The following is a 25838-nucleotide window of genomic DNA, read 5'->3' as shown; positions in this document are numbered from 1 at the left end:
AATTTTACTGTTTATATTCTTATGTCTTATGATTTCAGTGAAAATATATCATCCGGCTGCATAGAATTGGAATGTTGCAAGGAAGTCAATTTTACCACTTCACAAAGAAAATGTATTGAAGAATATCACTGTATATCAGAACTCCCAAATTCCAGTTCTCCCTTAAAAGCACAAGATACAAACTATGAGAAGACATCAGTTCTTAAATATGGTACATGTGAAGTGGAGGATATCTGTGAGAATGAATTGGATAATGTTGGTCATGTGCCATTATCAGATACAAAATCTGATGCACTTAAAAATGTAAATATTTTAGAGCAGTCAGTTGTCTGCAAATCAGAAGTCAAGGAAGAGGAAAATACATTTGACATGAGAGAAGAAAACAAAATTTCATTTGTGAAAAGAGAATATGTAAAAAAGGAGAAAATTGTGAAATATAATGATGATGAAATCTCAACTAGTGAAAGAGAAGAAAGAAACATAATAAATCTGACAGATGTGGATATGAATTACCCAGTAAAGGATGAAGATACTAATTCCAGGTAACAATATCCAAGAATATCTACATTATATTTTACTTAACTTGTGTCAATAAACCTTTCGCGATGTTAGTAAAAGAGGATACAGGGAAACCTCTTTAACGCGAAGTTGAAGGGACCAAAAAATGTCAACTTCAAATTAAACTACTTCGAGTTATCCAAATTTTGCAAGATGGTACCTGTTTTTCAGGTATAAATAGAGTAGAGTATAAATTACCCCCACAATGGATGTTTTATACTTGGTAGTAGCTCAGAAAATAAGCTTTATATGTACTGTATAATAGTATTGTAAGTTTTAAAGAAAGTGTAAAAAATGTTACACAAAATGAGGACACGGAGCTTACGCGGACACAAGAATTCCAAGGAGATGGTAACTGTTGCGGGAAGGAAAATAGAACATGAAATCGTTTTCACCAAAAAAGTATTTTAAAAAATGGTATTTTATTTCAATTGTGCACAGTCGTTGCTCTTCCATGAAATTCTTACAATTGTAGTTCATAAGAAACCCATTTGCAGAGAGACCTACGGAAAGGAAAACAATCTCTTGTTTATTGCAAGAAGCGGAACTCTGAGGAATCTTGACAGCAGTCAGACTGCCTCGAGCAAAAGACAGGAGATAATTGGATAGAATGAGTATTGGATTTTATGTGGGTTTGCTAGAACATTGTCCGTTACAGGATTAACTGGTAAGATAAGATTCTCTTGGTAGAAAACAACCTTTCTCGGCACCAGGAAAGAAATCAGGGCTGTATACTTTGTTCTGGTTCGGCAGTCTAAAACACATCGTAAAAAAGTCACTTTTTTTTGCTTCAGTCAACTTCATATTCACCCCCCTCCCTTTCCCCCTTTCCCGGGAGCAGTCCAAACTCTTCAACCTGCAGTGTAATTCGCCCTGAAAAAGGAAACACATGTAACGTCCTGTTCGAGGGAGAAGAAGAGGACCAATAGCTTAGTTAGCTAAGTGTTACAAGTCTACCCATAATGCTAACCTTTTTCTCCAGCGGTGGTATGAGTCTCTATTTACACTCAGGGTTCGGGTGTATGTTGCACTTAGTGGGCTATGACGTAGTTGACCAGTTAAGTTCATTGACTACTCAAAATTAACTAAAACATATAAAGGTTTATTTCATCACAAACTTAAGCAAGAAAGGAACTTAGACCCTTTTACAGTAGTTTTATACATCCAACTTATAGTTTCACAGATACAGATATATATTCATATTTGGGGCCTCTCTATATAGAACTATAAAAACTTTTAACCTTTAAAGAAAAAGGAACAGGTAAACCCATACAACCTCGTATATGACACCTAGTACTCTTGTTAGAAAAACAATCACAAAGGGTTTATAAACAAAGCATCTAAAAGAGAAAGATTTGTGTAACCTTGGAAATGGCTTTTTGGTAACATGTAGGAGTAACAGGTCAAAAACTAAGGAATATATTCTAAGAAGCGAATTTCCCAGCATCGAGGAGACGGGGTTTCGCTGTTACCATCCTCAACGTTGAGATGACGGGGTTTTATGAAATTAAAAAGTACCTAAATATCTCTCGCCCGAAAGCAGAGTGGTTTTCTCTCACCCGAAAGCGGAGTGGGTCCTCTCACACTAAAGTGGAGTAAATTTCTCTCACCAGAAAGTGGAGTGGGATATCTTTTTCTCTCTCCTGTTAGGAGGAGTTTACCTCTTGCCCGTAGGCAGAGCCCTACTTCTCTCGTCCGCAGACGGAGTCAAACTGAGATGCAAGCCCCGCTCTCGCCTTTATATTGGGTCGGCGACGCTAGCGTAAGCAAGTGGAAGAAATATAAACTATTAAAAGTATATTCTTACATTAAATATTAAGTTAGTTTACCAAATTAGAGGTGTAACCTGTTTTTAAATTGATACATTTCTTATTACATATTTTTATCAGAAAGGTCACTAAAATAGAGGTGCGACTCGTACAAATTGTGACGAGACGGGTTCGTTACAATAACCCCTCCCTTCGGGGAAAATCTTTAGGTTTAAAATTTATCACCTCTATATAATATATTTTAATGAAAAAGATTTTATTTCAATACAAAATTCAATTAAGATTACAAACTCATATTAATATCAAGTTACATTAGAGATAAATACGACCAAGCCAATCTTTACAACAATGGAGGTACTAGGTTTAGAACTCAATGAAGGTTGCATTTTAATATAACTAATCCACTGGGTTTTAATCAACTCTTTAGGCTAAAAGTCCGTATCGTTTTAAAAATCTTAAGAAGGGAAACCTTCGGGGCACTCGAATATGACAGTTTCGCAGGACAGAGATTGTCTGCAAATATGGCTTTGGGATGTCTCCCAAAATCATTTTAACTGCTGAGCCAATAACAATTCGTCACCATTCCAATTTACTTCAGCCAAGAGTTCTGAGTCGTGAGCTTCCAGTGGAGCTTCCTGTGGATCTGAAAGAGCAGTGACTTCCCTCCGAGTAGACACCATGTGTTGATCGACCTGCAGATCATCCTCGGTACTGTCCTTCCTTGGAACAGGCTCTGGGGTAGTCCATACATGCTCAGCATGTGTCAGGTCCCGCATCTCGGATTCCAACTTTCGTTTTTCCGCTTCTAAGCGTCGAACTCGTTCGATCCAGGGTCTAATCAAGACACTAGATTGGTCACTCAAAACTTCAGATTTCTGTTCGTTGATTTCGTTTTCTTGCTCCAAGAGTACTGCTCCGCAGGATACTGTTTCAACGAGCATAGGTAACTTTCTCGGAACCACAATTGCTTTGGGTTTTCCTCCTTCAATCATAGGGCTAGATGTGCTAGGAGCTGATAAGTCCATACTAACTCGCACAGGTTGGCAGGCTCTAGGAACGACTTTGCTCAGATCCACTAATCCTGGTCGCGAAGGAGAATACGGTAAGGAACTATATCCCTTCTTAATATCTTCGGCAGCAATATTCTTCATCCATGTACACTTTAACTGGGTCATCAGGTTCCTTCTCTTCTTAGGAACTTCTGGATCCTGTAGAGGGGGAGGTATTAACTTAACTTGCCGTGTGATGGGTCCTTTAGGTTTAGGCACAGGTTAACTTAACATCTTCACTTTAGTACTGTTCAACTTCAGCCTCTCTTTCATTCGTTTGACATCTGGGAACATCCTGCGGGGCTTATCCATCCTGTGGTAGAAAGCTTGAAGTTCACACTACTCATTCCCGATCTCAACTGAGCTCTGTCCAGTCTGGTTATCTATTTAATCAAGGTGAAGCACAGGCTAAATGACACTAACACAACCTATTGACACCATTATATACTTAATATACATTTTAGGAAAACATCAATTTATTTTACTTTCCTATCACTCAGTGTTGCCCTGGCACATTTAAAGTTGGAACTTAATCACATTACAAAACTTCTTGTTATTATTGCTTATAAGCTTTTCCTTATTTTGGCAGGTTGAGCACAAGCTACTTTCAGCACAATTATATATGTATTACATTTTAATGGCTTTTAGTAAATTACTCAAGTCTACATTTAGGATATAATACCCCAGGGAGCTTCTTTGGCTTCCCTGCTTCTTCGGAGACCACGCTCTGGCACGCCCTTTTGGCCTTACTGCACTCGAAGGAAGAGGTACTTTAACCACTATATAAACTCAAGTCCTACATAAAGACATTCTTCCTTGTACCTTCGCTGTCCCACAAGCCTTTCTTTGGGATCTTAGTTCAATAACATTTACTTTTAGAAGTTCTGTTCTTGTTCTATAAGTTACTCTTTCTAAATGGATTTGGTAACACATATAGCAATAGTTCGTCTACTGAAAATGATCAACTTAATATTCATTTCCCGAATTAGTATCAAACTTCTGGGTTCCTGCTTGGATATCTTTCACGGTGCTTCCCTCTTTCTCTCTTCTTTAGTGTTAACACTGGTTTTACACTATCGGGGTGAGCGTCAATTAACTTGAAACTTGCTCAGTCATGTGGCCAAATAACTCGGTTTCACCTTCGTGCCTTCACATTATGGTGCCAAAAATTCTTGCAACATTCCTGTTATTTATCTTTCGGGCCCCAACAGATTTATCTTTCGGGCCCCACGTTTGCATTATCGAGCCCCACGTTGGGATGCCAAATATCTTGTAACAGTCCACTCGGAGGAGCAAAGATGAATGACCAATAGCTTAGTTACCTAAGTGTTACAATTATTTTCCTGTAGTTTACGGTTATTACAAGCATAAGAAAACAGTTTTTTCTTTGTGACGTTTCAGGAGAACACACGCTCCTTTCATCAGACATTTATTTTCATTTTGACTAAAGATACAGTTATAACAATGGTTAGTAATTTTTAAACAAAAAGAATCTGTTATATAATGGATGTTGTCAATGTTACATTGTTGTAATATAGCAACTTAACTGTGAAAAAAGCAGTCTATTATTTATTTATTTTTTTTATTTTTTTTTTTATGCTTGTAATAACCGTAAACTACAGGAAAATAATTCTATCATGCAAGCAATGCGTACATACAAGAAAAACTATTAAGTGTTACAAGTCTACCCATAATGCTAACCTTTTTCTCCAGCGGTGGCATGAGTCTCTATTTACACTCAGGGTTCGGGTGTATGTTGCACTTAGTGGGCTATGACGTAGTTGACCAGTTAAGTTCATTGACTACTCAAAATTAACTAAAACATATAAAGGTTTATTTCATCACAAACTTAAGCAAGAAAGGAACTTAGACCCTTTTACAGTAGTTTTATACATCCAACTTATAGTTTCACAGATACAGATATATATTCATATTTGGGGCCTCTCTATATAGAACTATAAAAACTTTTAACCTTTAAAGAAAAAGGAACAGGTAAACCCATACAACCTCGTATATGACACCTAGTACTCTTGTTAGAAAAACAATCACAAAGGGTTTATAAACAAAGCATCTAAAAGAGAAAGATTTGTGTAACCTTGGAAATGGCTTTTTGGTAACATGTAGGAGTAACAGGTCAAAAACTAAGGAATATATTCTAAGAAGCGAATTTCCCAGCATCGAGGAGACGGGGTTTCGCTGTTACCATCCTCAACGTTGAGATGACGGGGTTTTATGAAATTAAAAAGTACCTAAATATCTCTCGCCCGAAAGCAGAGTGGTTTTCTCTCACCCGAAAGCGGAGTGGGTCCTCTCACACTAAAGTGGAGTAAATTTCTCTCACCAGAAAGTGGAGTGGGATATCTTTTTCTCTCTCCTGTTAGGAGGAGTTTACCTCTTGCCCGTAGGCAGAGCCCTACTTCTCTCGTCCGCAGACGGAGTCAAACTGAGATGCAAGCCCCGCTCTCGCCTTTATATTGGGTCGGCGACGCTAGCGTAAGCAAGTGGAAGAAATATAAACTATTAAAAGTATATTCTTACATTAAATATTAAGTTAGTTTACCAAATTAGAGGTGTAACCTGTTTTTAAATTGATACATTTCTTATTACATATTTTTATCAGAAAGGTCACTAAAATAGAGGTGCGACTCGTACAAATTGTGACGAGACGGGTTCGTTACACACACAACTTGTGATCTGTTTGCACCGAATGTGTATTCTAGGACACATTAAACAGCGCCGCATCAATATAATCACTCTGGTTTGGATTCCACTTTAAACTGTATATTTAGTCCCGATTAACTCATCAGCATAAAGTGAACTCAAAACAAGCTTTACGAAACTTGCGTATTTTCAGATATCAAAATGGGGGATTGTTATTTACTCATGTTAATTGACAATTTATTGTTGAATTTAGGAGTATTCTGGAGGGCAAATACTTGCTCCTCCAAAACGTTTCCTCTTGTATAACTACTTTTTATTTATCGAACTTGGCGTCCATTCCTACATTTGAGCATTGCCATTCTTTTTTTCTTCACGCGAATAGTTCTGAAGAAAAGCAGCGAATATATATATACACACACACACAAACTTTATGTGCATCATGAACTCTTGTTTTTCTCTCTGGAGACCGAATTTCATTATCGTCAAATCAACACAGCTTTGCAAGATTGAAAACAATGAACAATGATGCTTCTTCCTTCACGCTGGATGAGTCATTGCCATTATACGCCAGTGACAGCTTTGCAGATGCTAGACTAAACACAAGGTAACACAATTGTCGAAGACCGAACTTTTATCATCAGTGTGAAAAAGAAAGAAATGATCCTTGCTTTACATTTTACCATGCAACAGACAATAATACGGGCAATATTTCCTATCCAGACAGCTGCATCCAAACAAGAAAGAGGGACCTGAATTCTGAAATTATCGCATTTCCATGCACACCTGTGGGCAGTGGCAGAGAATGAGCTGTTGTAGGAGAAGGGAGCGGATCACTTTTTTTCTTGTCCTACGGTTTTTATTTGTTTTGAAGAACGTATTCAGAACTGGTTGCTTCATTTTAGATGCCAAAGGGAAGGAGGGGGAATCCACCCTTGCCCGGAATCAGCTCGTGTGCGCACCCGAGCAAGAAAATTGTGGCCGAAACAATTGGCATCGATCCCCCCCCCCTCCCTTTAGCCCCGTTTGCTGATTGGATTCAGCCAACAGAACACTTTTTTTGGCAAATTTTATGACCGGCTCAGTTGGGAAACGTATGAAGCTTGAAACAGGAGTTACAACATACATAAAATCGAGGTAAACTTTTGCAGAAACCTAGATGACAACGCATTAAGCAGGTTGACGATCTTTAGTTGGCCTATGTGACTTTGATTTTCTGTAAGAGTTTCCCCTTTTTTATGAAGTTCTTCAGGGCACAAAGAACATGTTTTTAATGAAAGTGTTTACCGGAAGTTGTTGGCTACCAGGCTAAGAGTTGCTCGCTCACGGGAAACTGCTGAATCTCGAGCTCAAAGCTAGACAGATGGGCAAGACTTCCAGGTGCCATGCATCTTGTATTTTGGAACATTCCTGTGATCTTATCTCGCATTTCTCATGGCACTGGTGAATATTTCCAAGGTGGCACATTCAGCGGTGAAAGAGCTTGACCTGCCATGCACATTGACAAAGAATGCAAGTCCAGCAGCCATTTCAGGCTGCTTCCCTCGAGTTGTCAGCAACTCTTAGGACAAGGAAACGTATGAAGGTCAAGTTAAAATAGCGTCCAAGCTCTCTCCACATTCGATCTTCTCTTGTCGACTTACGCAGGTGTCTACTTCGAATTAGGCGAAACCAGTTTTGCCGAAGGGTCTTGTAAACAACTTTGTATTAAAAATTTTCCGAATTTCTATTTATCCGTACTGAAATACATTATAAATCCTATCTTATTGGCTGGGGAATGGGAATAACTTTGGATTAAAGGGTACTCCATATTAACCAATATTGTATTAACGAGGTTTTCCTGTATTCCAGAATTCTCTGATACATTTAAGTCATAATGGCAGAAATAAATGTTGAAGAGAACAACTTTGGGTTGTTTTCATTGTAATTATCAACTGAAATTTTGTACTTTCTCTTATCTTCACTTTAACATGGGCTCTTTTGGTTGCCCACAAGGTATCTAGTTGACATTGCAATACCCTTAAATGATTTTCATGGCCTGTCTTATGCTTCACTTCAGTTCTTCACTGTTAGAGTGCTGTCACCCCGGGATATCACAGCGACACCGTTAACATTTCTCCTGACATCTGCGAATGGTTCATGATAGAAATAGTTCACCATATCCATGATATGGACACTTTTCTCTCTCCATCACTTTTTGCCTCTTGGATTAATGGTGTTGATGAGGATGAATAAATGATGACAGATGCCTTAATCATGGTTAGAACATAAAACTTTGTAGTACGTTACGCTCAGCAAGAGGACAGTTAACTACCAGAACTCGCGTGGGAAAAGAGAGGAAATTAAGGCAGATCTCCTACCACGGCAAAAAGTTTGAGCATTTTCCATGTAAGCTTATGATGGATTGAATTGCTTTATTTTACTTTGCTTCTTGTGCCACTTTTGGCTAATTTGCGAAAATGAGGATGAGTGATGATACGATGAAATTGCTTGGCCCAGGCCAGGATTCAAACCTGGGAACCCTGGCATCTTAGCGTGATGTCCTAACCACTCTGCCACGGAGGCTGGCATGTAAGGTTATAGGGGTAACTTTGGTCACAATTATCTCAAGAACCAGTCGACAGAAAATTTTCAAATTTTAACTAAACACTGAGAAAGGATGTTTCTAGAAAACCTCTGATTAATATTTTCTTTTTCTGCATCAATGTCCCGAAAATTAATTAATTCTTTTTTATCGCATTTTTCCCCCACTTTTCTTGACGGGCAACACTGCTGCGGCCGGCAATCTCACTGCAAGTGCTCCCATTTGTGGTGGCCTAATGACCTTGTAGAAAGAACATGCCGGGTGGTTTCAACCCAACACGCAACAGATTTAGAAGAGGAACAAAAAGCAACATGTTTTTTGAACTTCTAGATAGGTAGCTTTTAAATTTTAGACTGAAAATGGTGGAATGAAGTTGGTGAAGTGTGTTCTGAACCCACAAAAATATGAAACTGGGATGTGGTGCGAGAGTATGAGTCAACTTATCGCGAGGGTGAATTATGGTTCTAAAGCAGTGTAACGGGGCTGGTTGTGTCATTATTATTGTTAGTTTTAAATACACTATTGCCGATTCTTCCATTCTGAATGTAGAAACGGATCATGCTTTATATGTAAATAACATGCTGAGTTTGTTTTTAAATTCATTTTATGCTCAGAAAGGCTAGCCAGCATACAGATTAAGATGGGATCGGAACCAGAATATGCCTCCACCGCAATCGACCTCGGGGCGCCTTGATTACAAGGCGACAACGTCACCACTATGTCATCGGGAAGGTCTGCGTATAAATACATGATTACGCACTTATATACTAGGGATGGCCAACAATGTAATGTTCGGGGTAACAAGAACTGGTTACCTGGATCTGTATTCTAGAACAGAGTATCAGTTGATTTGGTTATTATTTGTCCCTTTGTGCTTCATTTGGATAATTGCGACTGATGAAGAATGGGGATTAGATGAAATTGTTGAACAGCTACTCACAAAGATCTCCTATGCCCTGGCCTGGTTTCGAATCAATGGCACCCAGCGTTTTAGCACATTATGCTAACCAGTTCACATGCTGGTCTGCCCACGTGTCCGGATGTATGCAATTTAGACCAATTAGCTATTAAACATATAATTTTGACAGCTATTATCACTATATGTTATGTTTGTTATTTTTCTATATTTTAACTATTCACGTATACTAATGCAATGAAACATTTCAGGCACAAAATACAAGTATTGATGCCAATATAATATTTCAATTCCATTGCAAACACTATAAAAAGGTAAAATTCCCTGTGCATGTAGCACCACCATGCCATGAAGCACAGTTAGAGAACATTCTCGATCTCAGCTGTTTTGGAGGTGATATGATGAGTGCCACACTCCAGTCATCTTTAGCCCCTAGGTGCCCATTGATTTGAGGCTGGGAGAGCCCCAGAGCCACTTTATGCAGGGACAAGGCCGGGAAAATTCCAACCTTAGATCACTCAACATGGAAATCGAACCCAGGTCTCCTGCGTGACAATCAGACACCCCTGCCACCTTCTTTTTCTCCAAAGGGAATCCCCTAAGCGGCAGCTTTCCTCACACAAACCTCATCTCAATTAATGTCAAATCTCGACTTGTTCATTCAGGACAGACAAACATAATGTCCGAACTGGGATTCGAACCCAAGATCCCCTGGCATCATAATGTTCTGCACTTACCACTTGCCACGGGGGTTGACAAACTAGACCACTGCAGCTCTTGCAAATACTATAAAACATTAGAAATAAAGTATCAATTACATCTGTTTTCTGCAGCTATTATTCTTTATTTCTGAGATTTTCCCTCCTGTCACCAGATTGCTAGGCTGGTTTCCAACCATGGAGGAAAAAACTGTAAGTGAGTTGGGTCTGCAGCTGTGGTCAAATTCCAAGAACCACCCCCCAAAATAACATGTTTCGCGGAGCACTTTCCAAACTTTTGTAATTCGTAGGAGGTAGTCTGGCATTCGAAGAAATTCGTAACCATTTGTGAACCTCGATGGGTAATGTCAGTCACTGGACATCTCGAGAATCAACAGGCAGAGAAAATAAATTCTTGTTTCTAATGCATTTGGCAGGGTGGGGATGTCGCAAGGTTATCAGAGGGCTTTTTAAACCAAATCCATTTTCAAAAGTTTAACAGTAATGAAGATAAATTAAATTATGTGTGTGTGTGAGGGGGAGGGAGGTCATTAAGTTATTATAAAACATAACATTTAGAAATATCATACAAATACTACAGTTTTTTTTTCTATATCTTGTAAAATATATTTTTTGAAGTGTTAATTGACTGCTACTGACACCGTCCCTTACTACACATTCCATACTACTTTTGATGATACAGATATTTATATCAATCAAGCAAAATGCATAGTATTCAATAATAGTGCTGATGTGGAAGGAATGTGACTGGTGATGTCAAAGTCACAGATGTTTGTTTAAATGGGAGGCCACACCAGTGGCAGTGTGTTTCTTTCTGCAGCATATTTGGAGAAAATACAATTTAAATTACAAGTGCATCAATATACGCTGTATAAAACGCAACTTATTACTAACTTCGTTGACCCTGTACAGATATAGAAGCTTCCCGTGAAAGAACTTTCTGAAGTCTAGAAAATCTTCTAAATACTTGCAGCTACTTAGATTTCTGCTCATAAACAAGATGAACGAGTGTAACAGTTGCTGTTCATGTTCTGCTGTTCATTTTTCCTTCACTTCTTCTTCCTTCTTCTATTGCACTACAGCCCATGGTGGACTCTGGCATCCCAAACAATCTTCCTCCACCTCGTTCTGTCTTGAGCTTCATCTTCTAATTAAGTACATTCATCCTTCTTAAATCATTCTCAACCGCATCCATCCATCTTCCCCTCGGTCTTCCTTTTGGCCTTGTTCCCCATAGTTTCTGGTTTAATACCAAGCGTGGTAACCTGTCGTCCTCCATTCTCATCAGATATCCTGCCCATCTTAAACGTTGTGATTTGATGTATCTCCCTACATGTTCATGTTGGATCAACTCTTCTAGCTCCATGTTATTCCTAATTCCATATGATCCATCTTCATTCTTAATGGCACCAAAAATCTTTTGTAATATTTTCCTTTCTAAGCACATTACCTTACTTTCTGCTTTCGATGCAAGTTTCCAGGATTCTGCACCATAAGCTATCACAGGTCTGATGAGTGTCCTATTAGTCTTAATTTTGTCATCTTGGAGAGGCTTTTGGACTTGAACAATTCTACATGTGCATAATATTGTCTGTTTCCAGCGTGGGTGCTGTGGTTAACTGTCTCTTCTTCTTCTATATTGTTATGTAGAAGGGCTCCAAGGTAGGTAAAAGTGGAAACTTCTTCAAAACAGTATGTGCCTACAATCAGAACCACAGGCTTTCTTCTGGTTGCCGACCTTACAATCAGAACCACAGGCTTTCGTCTGGTTGGTGACCTGGAGATTCTCATGTATTTTGTTTTAACTAACTAACTAACTCTCTAGCCTTCTTAAACCCGAAGGTTCATGGCTGCAGCAACACAGGCCTTCCATCTTTCCCTATCTTGAACAAGTTCTATATACTCTTTTCCATCCCTACCGATTTCCCTTAGGTCCATCTCAACGTTGTCCCTCCATCTTCGTCTTGGCCTTCCTACAGGTCTCTTACCATCAGGTTTCCCAACAAGAATCCTGTAAACTCCTCTTTCCTCTCCCATTCGTGCCACATGGCCTGCCCACCTAAGTCTTCTTGATTTAATTATTCTAATAATATCTGGACATGAATACAAATTATGTAGTTCTAAATTATGTAACCTTCTCCACTCACCTGTCTCCTCATCCCTTTTAGGTCCAAAGATTTTCCGAAGGATCTTATTTTCAAATACTCTCAATTTATGTTCCTCTTTCAATGTAAGGGACCAAGTTTCACATCCATATAATACTACAGGCAAAATTACTGTTTTGTATATTTTAACTTTTAGTTTCTTAGATATTAAACGAGAAGACAAAAGTTTATGAAGAGAGAAGTAACATGCATTTCCTGAATGAAGTCTACTTTTTATTTCCTCTTTAATATAATTTTCATTTGTTAATATTACTCCTAAGTATTTGAATTTGGAAACTGGTTCAAACGAGTTGTTATCAATAATTAGATTTGGATTATTACCTAACACTTGGTTTCGGCCTGTAAGCATATATTTAGTTTTCTCTTTGTTAACTTCCAAACCTATCTCTTTAGCAGTTTTGAAAAATATTTTAGCATTATTTTTAATTGTATTCATATCATCCCCCAGTAAGTCTACATCATCTGCATATGCTAACAACTGGGTCACACCATTTAATTTTAGTCCTTCTTTAGTTTCTTTTACCTTCCTAACAGCATATTCTAAGGCAAAATTAAAGAGCAATGGAGATAATGCATCTCCTTGTTTTAACCCATCATGAATTGTAAATTTGTCAGACATATTACTACCCACACGAATTTTACTTTCTGTTTCACTGGTGCATATTTTTATCATACTAACAAGCTTCTTAGGTATTCCAAACTCTACTAATATATTATATAATTTATCTCTTTTGACCGAATCATATGCTTTTTTGAAATCAATGAATAGCTGATGGACATTTTGATTATATTCCCATTTTTTTTCAAGGGTCTGTCTGATGTGAAAAATTTGATCTGTAGTTGATCTGTTACGTTTAAATCCACATTGATAATCACCTATAATTTCATTAGCATATGGGGTTAGTCTTGTTAAAAGAATGTTAGATAATATTTTATATGTTGTTGAGAGTAGAGAAATTCCACGGTAATTATTGCAGTTCATTTTATCACCTTTTTTAAACACAGGAACAATTATGGATTCTTTCCACTGTTGAGGGATTTCTTCTTTATTCCATATTAAACGAATTAATTTATGAATTTGACATATTAATGAATTTCCACCATATTTAATTAACTCAGCTGGTATTAAATCAATGCCAGGTGCTTTGTTATTCTTTAGCCTTTTAATAGCATCTTTAACTTCTGTCAAGTTAGGTTCTGGAACTAAAGGTTCTGCTGTGTGTACTTCATTCACTTCTGATTTATCTCCTACATGGACATTTAAAAGGTCATTAAAGTAGTTCTTCCATCTATTTAGAATATCGCTTGGGTCAGCTAGAAATTCACCGTCTTTATCTTTTATCAAGTTTACTTTAGGTTGCCACCCCTTTCTAAACTCATTTACACCTTTATATAAATCTCTGATATTTTTATTTTTGCTGTTTGTTTCAATTTCGTTAATTTTGCTTTTCAAGTAATCTCTTTTTTTACTTCTAAACGTGCGGTTAACTTCTCGCTTTATTCTATTATAATTGTTTAGATTTATATCATCAGAGTTATTTAACCACCTAAGTCTAGCCTGATTTCTTATTTCTATTAGATTATGACATTCATTATCAAACCATGGCTTACTTTTTCTCAGTTTATGGTATCCTATACTTTCTTTAGCTGCTGATTCTATTGCATTATGTATGTGCTCCCAATTCTTATTTACGTCTGTTTCATTTATATGTTCATCATCATTTAAATCCTGCAAAACATCAAATCTATTTGACAGTTTAATTTGGTAATCTTTCTTAATTCTTTCATCAGTAAACTTTCCTGTATCAAATTTTAGATCTTTTAGATTTTGTTGCTTATGATTTATCACTGAGAGTCTCTATCTTAATTTAGCAATTACTAAATAATGGTCACTGGCACAGTCAGCACCTCTATGTGTACGAACGTCAATTATACTAGTATGCCTTCTCTTATCAATGAGAATATGATCTATCTGATTATGAGTTTTACCATCTGGAGAACACCAGGTATATTTATGGATATCTTTATGTTTAAAAGTGGTACTTTTCACAATTAAATTCTTTGAGGTTGCAAAAGTAATCAATCTTATACCATTATCATTACTTAATTCATGAAGACTTTCTTTACCAATCGTGGGTTTAAATGTCTCTTCTTTGCCAATCTGTGCATTACAGTCACCTAACAGAATTTTCATATCATACTGAGAAAATTTATCAAAGACCTGTTCTAACTCTGTATAAAAATCATCTTTAGTATTATCATCTTTATCTTCCGTTGGTGCATGTATGTTTATTAAAATAATTTTACACCACCTACCCTGTAAAATTGCATATGATATCCTATCATTAATAAATTCTACTGTTTTAAGAGCCGAGATAATTCTATTATTTATGAAAAAGCCTGTTCCAAAATTATGATTTTCAGTACCACCATAGAAAAAAGTATAATTTTTAGTTTTACAGTTCCCTTCTCCTGGCCACCTAACTTCCTGGACAGCTACTACATTTAATTTATACTCAACTATCTCATTAACTGTACACTGAAATGCCCCAGGCCGGTAAAGGCTCAGAACATTCCAGGTGCCTAATTTAATATCCTTAATCCTAATGTAGATCTTATCCTTAGTCCAGGGACCTCCCAAAGTAGTCCCCACCCGGAGATCCGAACGGGGGACTATTTTACCTCCGGAATATTTTACCTTGGGAACATCCATGGCCTTATATTGCTGTTTCTTGACATGTCTTTTTACAGTGCAGAGTTGTCAGCTCTACGCCTAACCCCCAATATGAATGGAGGAACTACTACATAAGACAAACACAAACACATTAGACAGCACAATTACTACACAAGATGGACACAAACACATTAGACAGCACAACTACTACACAAGACACACACAAACACATCACAACTATAACACAATATAAACACAAACACACCACAACTACTACACAATATAAACATAAACAAACTACACACCACAACTACTACACAAGACAAACACATAAGAATATTTTTATATAAATAATGGCCCTATAAAACTATCAAAATGTGTTTTTTAAAAATCATAAGAACATGAACTTGATAGATTGAGTTGGTGCTTTAAGTCCACCCTATGCACAGCAAGCATGATAGGGACTGGAACTACAGTTTAAAGTGGGAATAGAGCAGGTACAGTCATTTAAATATCTCAGGTCAATAGTAAATGGAAACAATGAAATCAAAGAAGAAATTAAAGAAAGGATTGCAGCTGGAAATAGAGCATTTTATGCGAATAAGAGGATATTTCAATCCAAACTAGTTTCCAGAAAAATAAAATTAAAGCTGTATAAATCCATAATAAGACCTGTGGTTACATATGGCTGTGAAACCTGGGTGCTGAAAGAAGATATAATTCGAAAACTAATGATATTTGAAAGAAAGATATTAAGGAAAATATATGGCCCAACGAGACAATCTAATAATATATGGCGAATAAAAACAAACGAAGAGCTTGAAACATAGTAAAGAGTAAGAATATAAGAAGATTTATCAAAACACAAAGATTGAGCTGGTTGGGTCATATTGAAAGAATGCCCGAAGAAAGAATTGTGAAACAAATTTACAATTGGAGACCTATTGCTACAAGATCACAAGGAAGGCCCAAAACCAGATGGATAGACGATGTCAGAAATGACATAAGAAAACTGAAGACATAGAACTGGAAGAAATGTGTGTTGAGTAGAGAAGAATGGAAGGATGTAATTGAGCAGGCCAAAGCCCATAAAGAGCTGTAGCGCCTTATAAGAAGATTTCTGGTTTTTGCGAGAAGAGACTGAAAAGACAAAACTCAACAATAACCTAAATCAGAAACGACAACAATTCTTGATGTAAAGCCTTTGTTCTTCTGACAATGGAGTTGTCTAGGAACCCACTGCAACTGCACTGGAAGCTGAACCTATTTCCGGATTCCAGAAGCTTCCCAAAGTTGATGAATTCTACTACAAAGATCAAGATGTTAGCAACCAAACATGTCCATTGTAGTCGCAGTATTGTACTGAGATTTCTGTATGATCAAGGAGGTGTCACTAAACCTTGGATTCAAGGTAAGTTATCTAGTTGTAATTTTACATCATGTTCTGAGAAGCTTCAGTGCACCCATATTTTAAGTCTCATAATACTACCATGTAAAGAGATTGGGTAAGTTGGCATGAGATGGTAATCCTTACCAGAAGGGAATGCCATAAATAGCTTAGCCAGCTAGGCAGTAATTGGTTAGTTACTACTGAAGTCAGCAAGTTAGCTATTGGTTACATCTCTTTTCTACCTTTTAGGTTAATTGCAATGCCAAGAATAGACTGATTAATAACATTAGAGCTGCCCAAACTATGGCCCATGAGCCATGTCGGACCTACCAATGTGTAATATGTGACCCATCTTACAATTCCAAAAGCTGAGAATTCTGCAAGGTATGCATAATGTTAAAACTTGCAATTCAATGATTTTTTTTCTATATATGGTGAAGTTAAGGCCATAATGTATTTTTCCATTTAACCATCAATTTCGATATTGTCTGTTTACTAATATAATAAAAAAGGAACAAAACAAAAAATAATACACAAAAAGTACAGTACACACACACACACACATTCTCACCCTTACACGCATGCACACATACACATACAAGCAAATACATAACATTACATTTAAACATAGTCCAAAACTGTATACATTAACAATAATTCAATTTATATATTATTAATAGGATACACATATAATAATGTTTGATCTTGTTTTGGTTTCATTAATTAATAGTCCAGTTTCTCTGGATTTGCTATCTATCTCTAAGAAAGTGCCTTTAAGATCTGCAAGGGTCCGTGATATTATCACAATATCATCAGCATAAGCAAGTATCTGAGTTGTTTTGTAGAATATACTCCCCGTTTTTGCAGTGGACCAATAACATCATGTAGTACAATAATAAAAATTAAAGTGGACAGTGGATCCCCTTGTCTCACCCCCTGTTTCTATAGTTGGTGAGACTTCACCCTGCACCATGACTCCAACTGTTGTATTTTCTAAAGTCATTTTAATCAGTTTTATTAATTTATCGGGTAGTCGTACTTTCTTTAATATCTTAGTAATCCCTGCTCTGTGCAAGCTATCAAATGCCAACTGGTAGTCTATAAATAGAAGATGCAGATCTATATTATGTTCATAGAACTTTTCCATAATTTGATTTATGGTGAAGATGTGATCTATAGTAGATCTATTTGAATGGAATCCACACTGATATTTCCCTAGCATTTCTTCTGCTTTTTTAGATTCTCTCGTACTGAATATTGGATAATATTTTGTATCCAATATCTAGCAGGGTTATTCCTCTGTAGTTACCACAATTCATTTTATCACCTTTTTTATGGATGAGAAAGATAACTCCATATCTCCAGTTACTGGGTAATTTCGATGGTCTTTCTAACTCACATTCTAAGACTTGGGGCTGGTCTTCATCCACAATATCTGAAGTTACATTTATAGATCTCCTGAAAATATTCTGCCCATCTTTTGTAATGTACTAGGTGGGTAGATTATTTGAGCAAAGGGGAAGAAGTGCTTAAGGCTGTGGACAAGAAAGAAATATACCCTATCCCAGTAATTACTAAAGTTGCTACTTTGGATGCACGTGATGCATTGTTACACATCGCTTCAGTCTGACAAGCAGTGCGGGGTCTACAAATCTTGCCCCCCCGCAAAATATTAGCAAAAGCCCCCCTCTGCCTACCTACCTTCACACACACACAGAATATTGTGCCTCTACTCACAGTGTCGTCGATCTTTTATCTACCTTCTTGAAAATGCGACTCAGATCGCGAAATATTGAATTATTTCTATTCGTGTGGTAAGTGTTTACTGTCTCCTTCATTATTTGTATTTATCCGTCCTTCTGGCACCATTTCTAACCCTATTCCTGTGTTATATATATATATATATATATATATATATATATATATATATATATATATATATATATATATATATATATATATATATATATATGTATGTATGTTTGTGTGTGTGTGTATATATATATGTGTGTGTGTGTAATTCTTGATCTCATTTATTTATTTATTTAACACAGAATTTCAAATACAGCTTTGGCCATTTTACATTGGAATATAATAACAATGGAAGTAACAATAAATAATAATAACATAAACTAAAATACATAATTTTTCCCTTCATACTTCACGTTTGTGCATACATACATATAAGATAAAGTGGATTACATGTGGTTACACAGTAGCTTTTTAAAACGTGACTGGTTTTCAAAAATATCAACTTGGTTTGGTAGAGTGTTGTATTGGCCGGGTAGTCTGTGGAAGAGAGAATGCTGTATTCGGCTTAATCTGGGTTTCTGATATGTGAAAAGCTGCGTGCTCCTTGTGGTGCGGGACGGTACTCGAAAGTGAATTTCTTGAAGAAGGCGATCACTTCTTATGTTCCCATTGGTTATTTTATGGAGGAATATATTGTCTGCAAGTATGTGTCTATCATGAGGGGTATGGATATTTAGCATTTTCAGAAGGATGGACATTTGTAAATGTTTTGTGGATGGAATTCGGTGACTAACAATGGCCAGGAAGAAATTTAGAACGGAATTTAGTCTATCTAATTTTGAGGGGCATGCCATAGACCAGATCGGAGAACAGTATTCAAGTTTAGGTGAAACGAAAGATTTGTAAAAAGTGACGAGAGCAGACAGGTTGTTTATTTCAGTAAAACGATACAGGAGACCCAGCATACGCATGGAACCCTTAGTGACTGCAGAGATGTGGTCAGAAAAGGAGAGTTTCTCATCAAATATGACGCCTAAGTCCTTCTGTGCGGCAACCCTTTGAACGCAATTGTTTTCTATGAAATATTGCGTATTAAATGTATTTTTCTTTAAGGAGAAGGTCATGGTGGTACATTTCTGAGGATTAAGTTTCAGGTTCCATATTTCACACCACTTTATTAGGGAATCTAAGTTCTTTTGCAAAAGTGCCATGTCATTTAAATTTGATATTTTACTGTATATTTTGCAATCATCGGCAAACAAAAGAAGGTTTTTACAAGAGTCAGAAAGATATTCTGGAAGATCATCAAGGTAGAGGATGAAGAGAAGAGGTCCAAGAACACTGCCTTGGGGAACACCATAAGATACACCTCGATATGAAGAAGAGGTTCTGGAAAGTACAACCTTTTGTTGTCTGTTTCGGAGGTAGTGTTTGAGCAGAGAGAGAAATTTCCCATGAATATTAAAACGATGAGATAATTTATGTAGGAGGTAGTTGTGGTTTATAGAGTCGAAGGCTTTGGAGAAATCAAGATATATATATTACATCCAGTTGAGAGTTTTCAGATATACAGTTGATAGCATCAGATAATACGATGCTCAAGTTAGTAAAGCAGGAGCTGCCTGGTAAGAAGCCGAGCTGTGCTGTATTTATATATGGAGAAGTGAATTTGTAAAGTTGGTCCTTTATTATTTTTTCACGGGTGATAGAAAGTGGTGATAACAGGGAAATGGGTCTATAAGAAGCAACAGCATCCCTGTCCCCAGATTTATATAACGGTACCACATTAGCCTTTTTCCATGTTGACAAAGTCACATACAAGGGCCTACAGGGTGATTCAAAAGTCCCTTAACACCCTGTATGAAAAGTAATAGATTTAGGATGGGTACAATTGGTCATGATAGAAACAGGTTAGACTATTTTGCAATGGGACTGGCTCATTGAAGAGCATGAAGACTACAGTATTCCCATGCTTTTTCCTCTATTCTCGCACATATTCATTTATAATATACCATGTATTTTCCTTAACTCATTGTCGGATTGAAAAAGGAAATACTGAAATAGTAAATGCACAAGCACAAGAAAGACACTCAAACTGAATGATAGTTCCACATCATTGAATTGATTGATCAATTGAAATGTTTGAAGTTCACTTTATGTACCGAGAGGCTAATTGGGACTGGACTTACAGTTTAAAGTATGATCCGAACCACTGTGCCAATTACCTCCACCGGGTATCGAACCCACTACCCTTTGATTATAAGGCGACAATGTTACCACTACTCCATCAGAGAGGCCTCCATATTATTGATTTTTCCCATTTCAGAGCAGAATCCTGCGTAATTTCCGATTTGTTGTGTGCGAAGTTTCTGTGTGCAAAAGTTATGTAACATGTTGAAAGTTATACATTGGGCCTCTTATAGGAGGAAGCCAAACGAGAACTGGAGGGGCCCTGGCACCTGCCCCCCCCCCCAAGGTTTTGACGATATATGTATATTTGGTTATGTATATATGACAATGTTTTCTCACACGTGGAAAATTATACATTTGTTACAATCATAACTTTTTCCCTGATTAAAGATAGGTTGAAGAAACCTTCACCGCTGCATTTCTCGTGAAATTCTAGTCTGACTACCATGCGGGAGACCCAGTGTTGGTGATCTAAGGTCAGAATTTTTTCGGCTTTGTCCCCGCATAAATTGGCTCCATGGCCCAACCAGCCTCAAAAAGGCAACCGGAGTGTGGTGCTGATTACATCACCTCCAAGATGTCCATTATCGAAAATATGTGGGTTCTGCCCCCACATTCCCTAAATGTGCCTTCATGGCACGGTGCTATATGCACAGGGAACTTTAAATTCACCTTTACCTGTATATATTGTATTTGTTTCTGTACCCCTGAGTAAGTACACTTATTTTTTACATACGCATATACGAACCCTCTACTATGTCGATGGCTGAGGGTCCCCTAAAAGCTTACTTTTGTCCGCCCTCCCCTCCACTGGGTTGTTTTGCAGCTTGTAGATCCAGCACTGCTCACAAGAGAACCATGCCAGGGAAATAAATATCAGGCACATTGAACACGTACGCCATAAGATAATCCACCAAGCAATTTCGTTAGCACCAATTAATTGACGTTAATGAGACGGAGCATATCACTTTCACCAAAAATACACAAGCCCGTCAAATAATGCTTAAAGAAAAACACTATGCATGTATTGTGCTTCAATACCTTGACAAAACTAATAACTATCACTATTAACATCTGAATAAGAACCCATCCAAAAATCATGAATGCTAATCTTACATATACGCAGAAGATTTCTTGCAGGAACGAAAAAACAACAAATTCTCAGATTATTTTTATATAACAGCTTTATTGTAATAACTGTTGTAACATTTGTAAAGGTTTTTTAACAATATAACAATTGGTTAAGAATTCGTTGACGACCCAGCGTCAAACTAGCAATTTCAAAAATGGCTGCTCAGTAAACTATTTAATTAAATCGACAAGAACCTGCAATGAACAACACGTAAAAATACAACTGCTATTTGCCTACAACATACATTCAAATAGGTCTTGCTTAATTGTGCTTAATGACTTCGTAACAGCCAACATAAAGTTACTCAAAAACAGCTTCATTTGAATCAACTGATGCTCTTCAATTAATGAAAAGTTTTAAAATAAGGGAGTTTATCATTTTACTAGGCTTTATTTATTTACGCGTCAAAAGACAGCTTTAACCTTTTTGAGGTTTCCATGCAAAAATGTTCAATTTTCATCAAACAAATTAAACTCTGTGTCAAAAATACAATTTTTGAGCGGGTGTACTACCACTATTCATTCATTTCATTCCTTACGCGTTTTCTCGTCTTACGACAGTCAAACTACAATCTTGTGATTTTAGCAATTCGTTTGTTAGACCAATGTATGCAATGGCAACTTCTCGTCATTTTGCGCTATCCACGTGGATACAACACAATCACTGCACTATTTGAAAATGTACATACCTCTTTCACTATTAGATTCCCTGGTAGACCTTTCTGCAGCGTGAGGACAGTTTCTTGGGATTCTTCGCTAGTGACGTCACTGTCAGCTTCGTTCCACTTCATTCCTTCGTCGAAAGTTCTCATTCAATTGGGAGGCGTACGAAACTGAATTGGTGACCAAAAACCAAGGTTAGTGCTTGTAATCGGTGTAGCAATCAACCAACATGGTCTTCCTTCCTTACAACGAGAAACACTCCAGTTGCATTCTTACTGGCAACTGGCATTCAACTTGACAAACAATCACATGCACACAGTTCCACATTCGTGAATCTCCACTTTCAAAGGTAAACCTCGTGCATGCAGTTTCCATAAAATTGGTAATCAAGCGAAACCTTCAAACTGTCTCAATTACACTCGAAGGAACGCAGTATTGCGTTTCTATCAAAACTTCCCACTGTACATTCTTACTTAGTTCCAATATGACTCGAATAAAGTCTTGTCGTGAGTTATGTAACGATCCTCACAGAGATCATGTACCAGCAGCACACCTTTCAAAGGAAACATAGCCTTGTCCGTTTCCTGTCAGAACATCGGTGATAGAGAAAGAGTTCCTTCTGTTGCCTCTGGGTGAAAAAGAGTGAATGAATGTGTTGCTTGATGTTGATAGTTCTGGCTACAGAAGCAGAAAATGCTGATAGCCCAGTATGTCCCTCTATTGGACATTTTCGCAATTAATACCAAAACAAAACAAGGACACAATGCGTGCCGAATTGAGGTGAGGTGGACTTGTGGCATATTCCTGCGGCAGTAGAATAATAGTTTTTATACAATTTTAATCAGCACAGAGAAATACGTCACACTTTTCAGGCATTTACTTTGATCCGTATGCAGCTTCCCATATTTATCTTTACATATGTGTAATCTTGGTTGATATCCAGTACTAAGATTTCTAACAGCCTTATACATCTATCTCGTATTACCCTCTATCTGATGTTTGTAAATTTTGGTGGCTTCTTTCCTAGTATTTTTGTATGCATCCATGGATGCTCTTGTTTTCCTTTGGATCAGCTTTTTCCATAACTCATTTTTCTTCTCTACTATTGCTCTGCACTCATAACCATTCCAACCTTTTCTCTCATATCTCTTCCTTTGTCCTAGTATCTCTTCTGATGTTTCACATAGAATTTTCTTCATATCATTCCATATTTCCTCAATGTTGTTAGTATCATTCCCATCACATAGCTGTTGATGTATGTCTTCCTGAAAGGTTCTAGCTGGCTTTCTTCAACTTTTCTACATCGCATCCAAACCTCTGCTTTCCTTTGATTTTACCCTACATTGGATAATCGTTGTCGAATTACAGATTTGACTAGGAAATGGTCACTATCACAGTTAGCTCCTCTTCATGTTTTAACATCTATTACGGATGGAGCAGAACATGGTCTATCTGATTTGTGTGTTCCACAAGCAGCTTTCCAGGTGCCTTTGGGGTATCCTTTCTGGGGAAAACACAACACCACCTTTAATAACTGTTTCCCTGTTTCCGTGTTGCCATCATCCATCTTTTACCCCCTACTTTGACACGTCTTCCGCAGGCGATGGGAAAGTACCTATATATGCACACCACTTTACCCCCTGGACTCAACCTAGCCAACCACTAACCCTTTCCTCTCCTCCCCAATTCTACCCACCCACCTTGCAATAAACACTGGTAAAAGTACTTCTGTTTCCTATCGACTATTTCTGGCAACACTGACCGTAGAGATGCTATGGTCAGTATTCTGTGCCTCTACTCTATCGAACTATTTCTCTTCAATTATCACACCATTAAGGCTTGTTTCCATGATATGAAAAAATTTCAATATGCTGACCAAGGCAGAAATTTATTTTATTATAAAATATAAATTAAACGTAACGTTTCAAACAAGAACAGGACTATATATATACACAAAAATACTCCCCCCCAGACTATTATAAAGTTACATTCTAGCAGGTGGCTTTCCCTTGTCAACTCTACTTTCACCTGAAAGTGAATATGGTTGGATTCTTTTATCTCATGCTCTATTTCCTTCATTCTTCTTCCTTCTTCTCTCCTCTTTCTCTCTTGTCCTTCTTCCATTTTTTTATTTATCATCAGTCCCCCATTCCCGTTCATTGTGTCTTCTTCACCTTTCTTTTCTATTTCCTTTTTTCCTCTTTCTATTTTCTCACTAGCATTCTCTTCTCCCTTCCTATCTGCTTAGCCTCATCCCACTCTATGTCATGTCCTGTTTCTCTCGTGTGTTTAAATATCTCATTTCTCTCTCTCTTAAGTCGTACATCATCCCTATGTTGTTTCAACCTGTCTTTCAGCCTCTTTTTCGTTTCTCCTATGTACACACTCTGACATTCTTTACATTTCACTTCGTAGATAATCCCTTCCTCTTCTATGTTTTCCTTTTTCTTGTTAGCATTCTTTGCTATTCTTAAGATGCTTCTCCCTCCCTTCCTGTTAAGTTTTAATGCCCTCTTTTCTAAGCACTTTGCATATCTTTTATAATAAAATTTCTGCCTTGGTCAGCATATTGATTTTTTTTTATTTCTCTTCGTGTGGTAAGTGTTTACTGTCTCCATCATTTGTATTTATCTGCCCTTCTGGCACCTTTTCTCATCCTATTCCTGTGTTTTTTTTCCTATTTGGATATGAACCCTTTTGTATACAACTCACGTCAACTCTCCCGACTCCAGTCATTCATTATATCCTTCACCAAATCTGTCACACACGCTTCTTACATTCATGCCTGGTATTAGGCCTAACTCGTAAAAGTCTGATGCCCAAACTCCCTTTCTCGGCCATGCCCCCTCGACATCCAACCCAATATTCGATTCCCTAGCGAGAAATATTGCTGCCGAACTAACCCTAACCATTTACAAATCACAGCTTCACGGGGCTCGAGAACTCTCGATTTCCATGCAGTCCCTCACTAAAATCCTTTTACTGACCCCAGGCAACAACAACAACCAAATCAACACACTATGGAACCTTTCCCAGTCCATTGCCCACAACCTCAACCAGAAACACCTGCAGAAACTTCCCATTCTCTGCCGACAAGCCCTGAATGCAGGATGCACCCTTCCCCTCCCACCACAACACCAACACAAAACTACATGTCCCTAACTTCCATACCCACCCGTGCCACTACCCACTATACCCCAACCTATCATCCCCAACCGTGCCCCTCCCTCCCACCACAGCACAGAAGAGCACCAGTCCTCGGACAAAAGATGCCCCCAGCATATTGACATTCATCACCCCCAACCACCCACTGACTGCACCTCTGTCCAGAACCTCTCCAATCACAACCTCACAACCACTAAAATTGATGTTCTTTGCAAAGGTCTCACTCACCTTCTCCTCAGCCTCCACCCCAAACAATTTCTGGTTACTATTTGACATACAAACTTTTGCCCGCAGACTCAGGTGGACGTATTTTTGGCCCAAGAATCCCCCCTCCAATGCTAATCCTCCAGACATACAAGCCAGTCTCCTCCAATTCTGGCCCCCTCTTTTCCCAACAACCACCCTCTCGAAAGATACATCACCTCTGTTGTCAACAATGTTTCTGACAGTACATA

At 37.7% G+C, this 25838-nt stretch overlaps 1 protein-coding gene across 3 annotated transcripts in view; it reads left to right on the top strand.

The window, feature by feature from the left end:
* LOC145996908 (uncharacterized) overlaps window positions 1-25838 on the top strand; it is a 109279-nt gene that overhangs the window by 60829 nt on the left and 22612 nt on the right. For all 3 annotated transcript variants that reach the window (XM_083133475.1, XM_083133476.1, XM_083133477.1), the window contains one exon: window positions 39-542. In XM_083133475.1, coding sequence (XP_082989601.1) covers window positions 39-542 — 504 coding nt within the window. The remainder of the gene's footprint in view (window positions 1-38; window positions 543-25838) is intronic.

The sequence above is a fragment of the Lepisma saccharinum genome, chromosome 13 (assembly GCF_977018435.1).
Source record: "Lepisma saccharinum chromosome 13, izLepSacc3.1, whole genome shotgun sequence".
NCBI classification, from domain to species: domain Eukaryota; kingdom Metazoa; phylum Arthropoda; class Insecta; order Zygentoma; family Lepismatidae; genus Lepisma; species Lepisma saccharinum.
Note: the sequence above shows the minus strand (reverse complement) of the source record. Positions and strands in the feature narration are given on the sequence as shown.